The sequence below is a fragment of the Cibotium barometz genome, chromosome 3 (assembly GCF_041138505.1).
Source record: "Cibotium barometz isolate CiBa-2024 chromosome 3, ASM4113850v1, whole genome shotgun sequence".
Lineage (NCBI taxonomy): Eukaryota > Viridiplantae > Streptophyta > Polypodiopsida > Cyatheales > Cibotiaceae > Cibotium > Cibotium barometz.
The window spans coordinates 21525852-21538980 of record NC_141048.1 but is presented as its reverse complement, the minus strand read 5'-3'; the positions used below and the strand labels follow the sequence as shown (position 1 = coordinate 21538980).

The following is a 13129-nucleotide window of genomic DNA, read 5'->3' as shown; positions in this document are numbered from 1 at the left end:
GTTTGTATGTAACTATCACAATTCACGTGGTTCCATTGTTAATAATGTCCTCCAACATAAGTAAAAAGAAGCAATACATAAAAGCAAAGAGGAAGGCTCAAAAACTTCCATGCTCGTTTGGAGGTAACTCTGGTTTGGTCCACTTAGGTCTATAGTAAAGATCCAACCTCTTAGATACACATTTTATTGAACTATAGCAAAGAGAGTTTTAAGATCACATACCAATTCTTAATAGGGATTGGGACTAGAGGGAATATTCAAGTGGCTGAAAGAGACTGACCTCAAACTGTGTGTGTGTGTGTGTGTGTGTGTGTGAGAGAGAGAGAGAGAGAGAGAGAGAGAGAGAGACCTAAATGGGGGCAAGCAACCACATGCATTAACTTACCTTTTGGGTATTGCAAGATTGCTTACAGAAGGTAATATAATTCAGAAGATTGTGTGTGAATGGCCAAATTCATCTTAGATGCCCATACTGGAATGCAAATAATACATGAAAGCCGTTGGTATTGTTTTTGAAATGGATGTACATGTATATGAATGATCTAGGAGTACTAGAGCATTGGCCCTTAACCTTTGTAAGCGCCTGCAGCCTCATTTGACATAGAAGTTATGTCAGTAGGAAGATGAAGCCTCCAGGAAGATGAGTAGAACTCATTAGCAGAATCAAGGCAAACCATTTCATGAGCATGTTGAGCTCCCGTATCTTGTCGATGGGATCTAAGACATTGGTAAAGCGCATGGCAGTTTTCGGGCAGAATGCCTTTGGGATGCTTTCTCTTTTGATGATGAAAACTTGCTAGCTGGGGAAGATTTGGCGCTGCTGGCAAGGCGAGATAGCAATCTCTTCTCCTCTGCAAAGACACAAGCATAGCTACTTCATATCACAACATGCAGTGTGTGGCAATAGAGTGGGATCAAGGAGGGTGCATAAACAAATGCAAACTCAACCTTTCAAGTACCTCTTCTCATTTCCAGTTCCTGTTGGAGTTCCTCTTTCCAGAGCCTTTGACGCTCAGATGAATTGAGGGTGCTACACAATAAAAGTACAAAGACACAATCAGAACCAAAACCCTGCTTTGTAATAGATAGCAGGGAAGGGATTAAGCATACCCTGGGCTAGGCAATGGCTGTTGGGTTTCCAGCAAAAGCCCTTTCCACTCATGAAGCCTTGGGGATTCAACATGGGGATAGAAGTTCACACTTCGATTTCCACCGCTGCCAGAGCTGATATCAGAACTCACTGTAGCCTCACTGTCACGACTGCAAGCTATGGAGAATCCGCTACGGCTACTGCCTTTGCTTGGAGTACGACTGCTGTTTGGAGCTGTAAGTTGGTGACCTGCTGCAGAACTCAGAGGCGCAATGATGCTATCTGATCCTATTTTTGGCTGGCCGTAACTTCTGATGCTGTTTGTCTCTCCAGGCTGCGGAGCTTCAACATTCCAAATGCCGTGGAACTCCATGTACAAAGGTGTTTGTAATCTCTTCAATTCCAAGGCCTGCCACAATGCAAAGCAAAACTTGATGAACACACACTGAGCTCTGCAAACCCAAACTTCAAGGCCTTCAGTAATGCATATAGATATTGGATCGTTGGAATGATGGATAATTGCCGGGACCCTAAACTTCAATGAAATGGGATGGTAGTGATGACCACTAAAATGGCAAAACATACTGTGTAAAGAGCTTGATATGTTTAATATAATACTAAACATATGATTATTCCCCCAAAAAAAAAGGGCAAAACATACCTTCCCATCCAAAAAAGCCTTTATTTTTGACTCCGTGACCTCATCATCATCATCGTCGTCATCAACTGGAGTGCACTGGAAAGAGAAATCAGCATCTTTATAACAGTGTTGATGTGTAGTGATCATTGGGCTGTTATCAACATCTGTTTTCTCTTCAATCCCCGGGATAGCAGGGTTGCACCAGCCATCATCCACATCGGGCGGCTCATGCATGGGGTTGAAACTAGAGGGTTCCATCATTGGATTGAAGCTGGATTTCTGCCCCCACACAGGATTATCACAGCTCAAGGGGTCATCACATGCTGATTTGAAACTCTGAAAAAACATCCTTTGGTTCTTAGTATTCAAACAACCTATTCAAACAGGCAGCACTACAATAGCCACCTGTACACCGACGTCAATGGAAGGGGAGAGAGAGAGAGAGAGAGAGAGAGAGAGAGAGAGAGAGAGAGAGAGAGATTACTTTCATCATAAAACTATCACAATCAAGCCTCACGGAGCAATTCAAGTCGGTTTGAAAAGACCCCTTACTACGGTCCCTGTCTACCATGGAAAACCTCAATGAATTATTGTCTTCCATGAAAGATTTTTGCCAAAAAGCCACAGAACGCTTGACAGTCGATTTCTCCAATGGATTTGGAGACCTGTGTCCAACAGCTTTATTATCATCCTGATCAACAGCTTCGCACAATATAATGCTTCACTGTTACTGGGCTGAAAGTAGCAAAGACTCTACTTACAAGTGTCTTCTCTTGCAGCTGTTCAAGACTTGAGATTGAGAAGCGTTTGTTCCATGAGAGACCTGCTCACATGAAGCCATTGATTTGCTCATTCTCAAAATGTGCCCAGTATGTAGCACCTTCAATAGAAGAGGAAACAAGATCTGCCAAGACAAATACCTGTGTGGGACCTGAGGCTGTGGGTGGTGTCTCTGTGCTGATGAAAGGATGCTGCATTAATAGAATCAATTTATCACATTTTCTAGTTTCTCTAAAAGTTTTCTCATAACACAGACAAAGCCTTTGGGTATCCTACCTGCAGAAGCTCAGTTGCTGTCGGCCGGAGATGTGGTTCCCTGTGCACATCAGTCAGTGACATACCCAAACAGAAAAACTACCATCTAGTGTCAGTTATCTGCAAAATATATCCCATTCTAAGGACACTTATTGATTATACAAGAACTGTTTGCAGAGACAAACTTACTTCTTCAAACATTTCAGAAGAAAATCCTGTGCCTCGTCAGATAGATGCTCAGGAATGGGGGGATGTGATTTAGTTGTTCCAATGTGGAAGAGTGCAGCCACCTGAAAGCTTGCAACAATACACCAAAGACCAGATTGAAAAAACCATGGAAATGAGTAAAATGGACTTAAGGTCCGTAGAAATATCAATTTGAAACTCTACATTTTGGAGGTGACAGTAAAGCAGAGTTGAAGAATAAGAGAGAACAGGGATCCACGCGGGAAGGGGAAACGGTTTTTTTTTTCACGGGGGGAAGGTGGGGGTGGGGGGGTGGGGGGATTGTTTTTTGTGGGGTGTTTTATTGGGGGCACAGAAAGGGGCGTAGGTGCCACCTCTTGAAACTGTTGACTCCAGGGAGCTTTGCCAGTAGCCATTTCAATTACTGTGCAGCCAACACTCCAAATGTCTGCTGGCCTGGCAGGGGCAGCTCAAAGCAATCAAACTCACACATATTTACTATCAAAATCGAATACCAGTACATGATTAATGTCAACACACACACACACACACAGGCAGGAAGAGATTGTTACAAGCTATGCCCAGTCTGCCTTATGACCTCTGGAGCCATCCAGTATGGTGTTCCTTTCATTGACTTTGTTCCTGTGATAGTAACCTGCATAGTGTAGATCTGATTGGATGGAGCATACAAACTTAGCTTAATCATCCCCATACCTGATCCCCATCTGCCAGATGATCAGGTCAATACTTACCAGCTCCACAACCTGCTTCGATGCCCCAAAATCAGCAAGCTTGATACAACCTTTGTTGTCAACCAGAATATTGGCACCCTGCAGGACCATGATGCAAATGCACCGTGAGCATATGAGAGACATGCAAGGCAATAGCTTAGCAACGACATATACTGCATGCTTCCCTTCTGCCATTTCACCTGAGAGGTCTGTTTTAGGGTAAGGGGGTGCATCTCTACCACATCTACACCACAGCCACATGGTGTAGGTTCCTTAGCGATGCCCACACCCGTGCGGCAACAAAGTACACTTGAGGGAAGTTGGGATCCTAAGAAGAAGGAAGAGGTTGATACAGCTGTGGCTCGTTTCTTCTTCCATGACCATATTGCGTTCCATACTGCTAGGTAAGCCTTGACTCTTCCCTCTTAACATGATTTTTCTAAGTTTCATTCTTGAAAGTTCACTTGTTTCAAGGCTATGGTGAAGAGGATTGGGGAGTATGGTCCAAACTACACCCCCCCATCATCGGAGTCTCTGCGCACCACATTGCTCGACAAGGAGAAGTGCCTTGTCGAGCAAGCTGCAGAGAACACAAAGCGGCTATGGGCAAAGAATGGAGTGTCACTCATTGCTGATGGATGGAGTGACACACTAAAGCGGTCCATCCATGGTCTCGTTGCATATTCCCGTGGCGAGATGTACTTAATTGCTTCACATGATGCCTCAGGGACAGGGAAGAGTGCAAACATGCTTGCAGCAGAGTGGGCAAGTGGCATTGAGCTCATGGGCCCGGAATGTGTGGTGGGTTTTGTTGCAGATGGCGAGGCTGCAAATAGGGCAGTTGGAGCTATTATTGAGGGCATGTATCCACACATGACTGTGTCATTGTATGGCACATTGTTTGAACAATCTATTAAAGATATTGGAAAGATGTCATGGATTGAGCCAATCATTCAGGAGGCCGATCAAATGGTCACATTTGTCTTGAACCACCAGTTCCTCCGCCACGAGTTCTCCAAGAAATCAAGGCTCACTTCTCAAATACTCAGACACCCGATTTGCCTTCAACTTCTTGATGCTAGCCCGCTTGAGGGAGTGCAGTGGTGCATTGAGGCAGCTCTTCATTAGCGACGAGTTCACCACTTCTACATTGGCTTCGACACCCATAGGCATATTATGCAAGGAGCATGCAAAGAGCACTTCCTTTTGGGAGGATGTGAAACGCATTGATGCTATGGTGAGGCTATTGTCCACTTGTTGAGGCTTGTGATGCTATGCAGCCATGCATCGGGAAGGTGTATGAGGCAATGGATAGAATGATAGAGAAATTGCAAGAGTTAGAGCCCGATGAGGACAGATACGAAGAGATTCGTTCCTTATGTGTGACGAGGTGGAACTCCTATGCCTCTCCTATGCATGCAGCTGCATATATGGTGGACCCTTAGTTTCAAGGTAATGGACAGGAGAGTGACAGAGAGGTCAGTGATGGTTGGAGGCGTATCTTGGATCTTCTAGTGCCAGATGGAGGCATTAGGCGCAAAATCAGAGACCAGCTTGCTGCATACAGGTCCTTTCGTGGGGCTTTTGGTTGTACGGATGCACAGGAGGATAGGTTGAAGGTTGGGACTACTTTGTGGTGGGAAGACTATGGTTTAGATAGGCTTGAGCTGCAACACTTGGCTATCCGCATTCTCAGCCAAGCTCTAAGCTCCTCTTGTTTGGAGTAGCTTTGGAGTTCTTACAGCCATATTGCATCAAAGAAGAGGAACCCCCTTGGTGTAGAAAAGGCCAATGGTCTTGTCTTTGTAAGTGCAAACTTGTGAATCCAATGCAAGGATGCGACTGCAAAGGCAGATCCCTTTACTCAGTGGGAGATGGAGCAGGAGGAGGGAAATGAGCAGGTGGAGACACAACAGAGCCCAGAGGATGATGCCACTACCTTTCAGACTGGTCATGTAGGCAGCCATGATCATGACGCCAGTACTTCTCACGCTCCAGCCTCCGATCGAGCATTGCAAGCTCTATGATTTATCATTTAGCTACGTTTCATTGTTTTTACTTTTGAGTCTTGACTCAGCACTTTGTGTGCATTGTAGACGCTAGTCTTTTGTTATTTGATAGTGATCATCATTCCATGCTTATATATTGGTTTGAACTTTGTCGGTGTACTTAAGTCTTATTAGCGTCTGTTCGGTGTTTGCGCCATGTATTGTACATTTAAAGTAATGCCTTGAATATTCAAAGTGTAAAAACATAAATGTTATTTTATTTAGTGTGCTTTGTAGTCAATAAATTGCATATTCCATATGCCGTCCCCATCCCCCCGTCCTCGTTCCCTGCCTTTTGCCGTTCCCCGTCCCTGTTCCCCATCCCATGTTACTATGATGGATACCTTGGCCTCTACTTTAGGCCCCACAACACTCTAGAGCAGCTTGGGGGCGAGCAAAAGCAGCGTACCAAGGAGATTGTGGACACGTGGCTACATAAGTGGATGGTCCACTTCCAGTTTCATCCATATGGCAATGACAAAAAGATTCAATTAGCAACAGGTTTCCTCTCGAGCGAGGCTTTGCTCTGGTGGAAAGAACTCAAAACTAAACCAACAACCTCAGCACAGTTTCAAGAAGTCTTGAAGAAAGAGTTCCTCAAGAAGGAGGATGACTACGACATAGTTGCTCAGTTTGCCAGTTTGACCATGACCTCGCACAACCTCACTTATGAGGTCTACCTCTAGAAATTTTGAGACTTGTAGATAAAAGCTACGAAGATGGATTCTACAACTCTTTTGGGTTTCTTCGTAGCAGGATTACTTGACTCGTACCATTTACAGGTCAAGAATAACAAGTGCAAAACTTTGGACGAGGCCATTCACTCTACGCGTATTTATGATTATATGATGGTCTCTTTCAAAACCAAGACCGTAACCCAACAGGGGAACAAGTATGAAAGGAAGTTCTCTGCGCCGATGACTAGCATGACAGAAGGAAAGTCTACGGACCAATCTTTGAAGAATTTAAATTCGACTCCAGCGAAGAAAAGCCATCTCCTCAAGGCTTTGAAGCTCAAGGAGGGACGTTGCTTCATCTACGAAGAAAAATGACACATGCAAAACGAGTGCCCGAAGAAGAAGGGTGCTAAGAACAACGTAAGACCCAAGACGAAGACAGCCAACCAGTTGTCTTTGACAAGTACTTCAGTCACTGTACTTTCTCGTCCTAGTTCATGTTCTGATTGTCTGTTCAACTCTAAGGTTTTCGGCTTGCACGATCTTCTCCGAGTTTATGGAGAAGTGAATGGCCATAGAATACACATTCTTTTGGATCCCGGAAGCTCATACAACTTTGTTAATTACAAACTTGTGTAAAAATTGGATCTGGCCACGACGCCTAGCGATCATACCTATGAGGTATGCCTACCTGCGAGTTAGCAAGTGTGGGATCGAAAGGTGGAGAAACTACCGATCCAGATTCAGGACTACAGAGATATTTTGGAGTGCTATGTTATGCACCTAGAGCATGTAGACTTGCTATTAGGGATTGAGTGGTTTAAGACCCATAAGGTCCAGATAAATTGGTCTAGTCATTCTTTTTCTTTTGAACATAGGAACACCCAGTTTTGTATTCAAGGTGATTGTATACATCCCTCTCAGGGACCTCTTGTAAAAACAGTTGATTTTGAAAATATAATGGATTCTTCTTTGTATATTGCTTTCCGCTGTGTCTTGATTCCACTTTCTTCGTTTCTCATACCTACTATGGATTTTAATGAATTAAGTGTGTGTGAAAGCAAAGAATTAAAGAAGTTACTTGACTTGTTTCAAGATGTGTTTCCTAAGGAGCTACCATCGGGCTTACCACCCGAAAGGCAATGGATCATCATATTGATCTAATCCTTGGTGCTCAACCTGTTAGCATTCCGCCTTACAAGATGAGCCAGGCTGAGGAAGATGAGTTGGCCAAAAAACTCGCAGATTATTTGAGGATGGGTCATATCCATCCAAGTAAATCACCTTGGGGTGCGCCTGTGTTACTCAGGAGAAAGAAGGAAAACACCTGGTGAATGTGTGTAGCTCAGGGTTGCTGCCGTACGTACGTACGGATCCATACAGTACAGTACAGCCGTACGGTACGGTACGGTACCGTGCTGTACGGATCCGTATGCAGTCATTAAAAAATATATATGAAGCGTGTGTGGCGAGGTCCCAATTCAGGCGATTGTAGATAAGCGACCACGTTGCACTTTATTTTGGGCATTTTGTGTGTACTTGCAAAATCGAGTGTCCTGTGTGTACCTGCAAAGTTTTGTAGAGCAAATTTCAAGTCTGCGCACTCCTTTGGAGACCTGCACAGGGCAATTTTCACGTGCACTTGGGTAAATTTCATGCCCACGAGTCTTTTCCTCGCTCTCTCTGCCGCCCAGACTTCATCATGCCGTGCAAGACTAACCCGAACTGGGCAATCCACACCAATGTCCTGAGGGTTGTTAACACCGCTTCTCAACAAGGGTCAGGTACTCGGCTATGGGCGTGCAAGTATTGCGGGGAGCAGTACACTAGCACCATAACTCGCATCATCATGCACATGACAGGTATCGGGTGCACCAATCAATGTGGTCCATGTGATAAAATACCACAAGCTTTAAGGGACCAATTGATTGCGGAGAATTGTCCTGCAATGGGTGGTGCAAGCAGTGTTAGACGTGGTGAAAGTACGCAAGATGCTCTCCATGATGCTTTTATTGGAGATGTTACAGGTTCAGGTACACTAGATGAGGGTGAAAGCCTTTTGGCTTCAGCCCAATCCACCACACGTAGAAAGAGGGCACGTATTGCTGATGATGAGGACCTCCAGCCACAAGATGCAAGAGGTACAGGGGAGGCATCAAAGCAATCCACTCTGCCTTCTTGTATCAATTCACAAGCTTGGGTAAAGGAGCGGCAAAGGGTGGCAGAAATGGAGATTTGTCGTACTCTTATTGAGTGTAATATATCCTTCAATGTGTTAAGGACAAACCAATGGAAAAGAATGGTGGAAGCAATTGCGCAGGTAGGGCCTACTGAGACATGGACAGGTCTTGAGTATACGAAGATGCGTACATCCATGTTGGATGAGCAGAAGGCCTTGATAGACAAGGTGCTCACTCCTGTGAAAGCAGGTTGGCACGAGTTCGGATGCACTATTATTTCAGATGGGTGGGCAGACATTCGCAAGAGGCACATAATCAATATCCTTGTGTCATCTTGCTTGGGCACCTATTTCTTGCGTGCCGTGGATGCAGGGAGAGCAGGAGACAGGATCACAGGGGAGTTCATTTATGGCCACATTCGACAGGCTATCCTTGAGGTTGGGGGTGGTGACCGACAACGCCTCTAACTGCAAGGCAATGGGTCAAATGGTCGAGGCAGAGTTTCCACATATAGTGTGGACTCCATGTGCTGCCCATTGTCTTGATTTACTTATGGAAGAATTGGGAAGCTTGTTTGGGTGAAGCCCATTGTTGCAGATGCTGTAAAGATCCCCACCTTCTTCCGCAAGAAGCATTCGGCTCTGTGTCCAACAAATCAAGCAGCGGCGGCTAGTACAGCAGGTGGCGCAGCCAATCGTACAATCCAGTTGGTAGAGAGGTCCATGCTTATTTTATACCCGAGGGAGTCCTACTTTTTGCTTGAAAAGCTAGCCATGTTTTTAGTTTTTCTTTTTACTTTGCTTTTGCTCTTTTTTCACTTTATACAATAAAATATTACTCAAATAAGGCCAGCTTTCTTTGCTTTTCTAGATTTAGGGCCTTGCTTTTTGATCCTAGCAGTTTTTTGCTTTTTTGGTCCGGCTCAATCTCCTATTGCCAATTTGCCAGTGGTACTTCTGGCTTTGCACTCCAAGTAAGCTCTTGAACTTGTGGAGCTTCTCTGTACCTAATGTCTTTGTGAAGATGTCAGCCACTTTGCTCCATACATCCACATCACCTGGTTATAGAACCTTCTCCCTCTTAAAAAGTGATAATGCACCTCAATATGCTTTGTACTAGAATGATGCACTGGGTTACTACTTATGTTGTCATAATAAATGACAATATCCCTATCCATGGGCCCACCCATATACAACCATGCTACCTCACATACTACCATCACCCCTATACTCACCCTCTGTAGCTTCTATAACCAAGCTACCTCACATACTATGATCACCCCTGTAATTAGTCTCCGTACTCGAGAAACCAACTCTTTGGTTAATTTTGTCTACTCTAGTATGTGAGGTAGCTTGGTCCACTTAGTTTGACTTTTTGATTTTCTCTTCCTTTTGACCAAAACTGGTGCTTTTCCATGTGCAAACCTTATGGTTCCTGTCCCCATGCCATCTTCGTCCTGTCCATTGTCCAGGCTAGGGTTCCATCATATGAATAGAGCTAGAAAGGCCAAATAGTTACAATATGTGTAACCCCATTTCTTTGCGAGAGAGAGAGAGAGAGAGAGAGAGAGAGAGTGCTGCCACCACACAACTCACTAGTTCTTCAGAGTGCTTTTCTAGACCCCAACAAGTCTAGCTTTGGCAGCTAAGAAAAATCTACCACCACCTTAGAGGCCACGAACTTAATGATCAAAACCATAATACCAACTCATATGCCCCAAAATTATGTCCCTCATGTAGATATCCATTATGTCAAGTTGTTTCAAGTTCACTGGCACTCTTTCTGCTTGTTCGCGTGCAAGCTTTTCCTCCTCTTTCCTCAGCTCCTGTATCAAGGAGAGGAACTCTATAGCGTGCCTCTTGGCTAGCAGTTTCAATTGAAGCACCATGTTCCAATCCAGGTCTTCTCGCTCCACCCACACGCAAGAGAACTTAGGGTTAAAGTTAGGGTTGGGATGTTTGTTGCCGATAGGGTTGGATTTAAGGTTAGGGTTTCTTGGGACATCTTTGATTAGGATTGTGGAGATGCATCATGAAGCTCATGGAGGCTTTTCCTGGTGACAATGTTGGTATCAATGTGAAGAATGTTGTTGCTAAGGATCTGAAGCGTGGATAAGTTGCATCTGATTCCAAGAATGACCCTGCCAAAGAGGCTACCAAGTTCACCTCGCAGGTTATCAGGCGGAGGAGGCATAGGCGTGGTGGATCTTGGCTAGATCTAAATTTGGGTGGCCGCAACTCCATGACACCTTCACAACCTCCTCCTCGCCTCCTCTTCTTGGGCACGGAAGACTTGGACGACTGGCGGCTTCCAAGCTTAGTAGGAGGGGATGTCATGTGCATCCGTTAATCCCAATGCTCATGGACATGCTTATCCTCATCAACAGATATATGGGCAAGATAAGGGTAGAATATGGTCCGATTTGAGCATTCTTGGCAGCCCAAAGGATGCCCAAAAGTGCCTAGGACATAGACCAATAGTGGGACACACTTTTTGGACAAAGTTTTGTGGGGTAAAAAGGCAAAACCGACTCACGGACTTTGCAGGCTATGGTGAACGAATGAAGTTTAACGCACTAATAACAACCCAAACAAGGTCGCCAATACGTGGGGCAACTCCGGTTCATGAAAAGCCAATTGCAGCAAGTCAAACCCCTAGTAAATGTGGTCCGCCTGCAACTGAAACACGGCAGCCAGCATCTGCTGATCCCAGAAGGTCAGGTAGGCTAAGTAACTTATTATAGTTATTGATAAAATTATGGAGGTGGAGTAAAGCAAAGAGAAGTAACGTAATTGAGGAAACAATTGCTATTTTCAAACCTGGATAATGATTTTATCATTGACTGCATTACAAATGTAGTTAATATGATCAAACCAACCTTGATATCTCTGTGCATGATTGCATTCTTGTGAAGGTATTCCAGCCCTTGCAATAACTGCCTGCTGTACATACGGATAACCTATGGGCACATTAAAAAGGCAAAGCAAGCTCAATACCATTAGCACTTAATGATGTGAGAGGTGAGCAAGGGATCTATAAACCGCAATCAAAGGTACCAGTGATTATACCGGCTCCGGAAAGGACCCAAATTTGCCAAGAAGAGATGCTATGGACCCTCCGGGAACGAACTCTAGAAATATGTTGAGGGCATTATTCTCTCTTGCAGTACCCAAGTATCGCTGAAACAATATTTGATCGAATCAAAATGGAAAAATTACAATTAAACTCTGGCTACAAACAAACACTATGATCCATGAGCTTGTACGAACAAACACTATGACCCATGTATGTACAAACATGCATACATAGAAGAGAAGAAGAAGAGAAGAGAACTTTTTAACGTCGTAGGAAACTATCCCAAGAGACCAAATTGATCTATCCGACAAGATTTGAACTCAAGACCTTTGATTCAAGAGGGAAATGAGCTAACCAATCTACCACACAGTGTCAAGAGGATTATAAAGGAATGGGTGCCCTTACGACAATGTTCGGATGTGAGAGATTTTGCAGCAGCTTGACTTCCTCTTCCAGTTCCCTGACATGTGCCTTCTTTTAAGAAAAGATTTATCAAAGACACAGGGTTAAGCTTTTCTGGTAAAACAACAGAACAATGGCTGTTTTCCTCTAAAGTTAAGCTAAAATGAATACCTGGGCCTTCTCCTTGGCCACATTGTTGGCAGCAATGAGGACCTGTTTAACGGCCAAAAGCTCGCCCGAGTCGAGGTTCATGCCCATGTACACGCTGCCAAAGGCTCCAGCGCCGATAAGCTCGCCCTTTCGCCAGCGGAGGATGTTAGGGTCAGTGTTAGGTTTATGCTTAGAATTCGCGCCTGCAGGGTCCATGGGGTTTTTGAGAGAGGGCAGGTAGGAGAACCTTGCCGCAACAGGAGATGTCGAAAGTTCAAGGTTGGGCATGATATGGCTATGGCGAGACCTTAAAGCTGGCTATGGTAAATCCTCGAGCTCGCAAGCTTTGTGGCTATGGCGGACAGTTCGTTTCTGCTGGATTTGATTGCATGGGCCCAACAGAAAACAACTGCGAATAGCCTCGAGCTCCGAAGCTCTGCGGCTATGGCGGAACGCAGAGAGACGGGGAGAGAGAGAGAGAGAGGAGAGAGAGAGAATTTCTTTAGCAATAAGTTCAAACTAGCGCAACGGTCCCTTTTCTCTGAAGTTAAATTATACACCGTCTGGACGGCTTCCCAGGCAGGCGTCTGTGTTCTTAGATGTTTTTATTTAAAAAAATTTAGGAACGAGAGATCTATTATCTATTACAAGATAAAGGAAGAGTGCCCACTCCTTTATTTGGAGAAAGGAGAGGGGAGAATTTTTGAAAAGGAGAAAGGAGAAGAGAAGACTAGTGTTTTGGGGTTTCTTTCCCACATGCCTAGATGCATTGGGGGTCACAATTAGTTGTCACCATCAAACCAGTTACTCATTGAGTTTCTTTTATATATATATAATACATTAGAAAGCAAATTGCCCACCCATCCCACACACACACATACATATCTTTTAATATTATATTATATGCATGTGTAA

The 13129-nt window shown here is 44.5% G+C and overlaps 1 protein-coding gene across 3 annotated transcripts; it reads right to left on the bottom strand.

Moving 5' to 3' along the window:
* Nucleotides 1-438: 438 nt before the first annotated feature.
* Nucleotides 439-12862, bottom strand: LOC147639831 (mitogen-activated protein kinase kinase kinase ANP1-like). Of its 3 annotated transcripts, none has more exons than XM_086774507.1 (16): nt 12236-12862; nt 12068-12136; nt 11656-11766; nt 11466-11546; nt 3704-3781; nt 3524-3606; nt 3326-3407; nt 2955-3055; nt 2787-2826; nt 2651-2701; nt 2492-2553; nt 2215-2395; nt 1752-2066; nt 1111-1499; nt 960-1030; nt 439-851 (listed from the first exon to the last, which is right to left on the bottom strand). In XM_086774507.1, the coding sequence occupies exons 1-16, from the start codon at nt 12500-12502 to the stop codon at nt 718-720; spliced, it is 2115 nt and encodes a 704-aa protein (XP_086630633.1). In that variant the 5' UTR covers nt 12503-12862; the 3' UTR covers nt 439-717. The 3 variants fall into 3 exon arrangements, with proteins under 3 accessions (XP_086630633.1, XP_086630640.1, XP_086630647.1); XM_086774514.1 differs by having other exon boundaries at nt 12068-12133; nt 12236-12647; XM_086774521.1 differs by having other exon boundaries at nt 488-851; nt 2215-2290; nt 12236-12860.
* Between the last annotated feature and the right edge of the window lie 267 nt (nt 12863-13129).

What these genes read in the sequence shown, in the direction of transcription:
- LOC147639831 (XM_086774507.1), bottom strand. Translation starts at nt 12,502, where the DNA reads ATGCCCAACCTTGAACTTTCGACATCTCCTGTTGCGGCAAGGTTCTCC. An exon ending in TGGCCAAGGAGAAGGCCCAG is followed by an intron (nt 12,137 to 12,235) that starts GTATTCATTTTA and finishes TTTTCTTAAAAG; the next exon opens with AAGGCACATGTCAGGGAACT. An exon ending in AGGCTTTTTTGGATGGGAAG is followed by an intron (nt 1,500 to 1,751) that starts GTATGTTTTGCC and finishes GCATTGTGGCAG; the next exon opens with GCCTTGGAATTGAAGAGATT.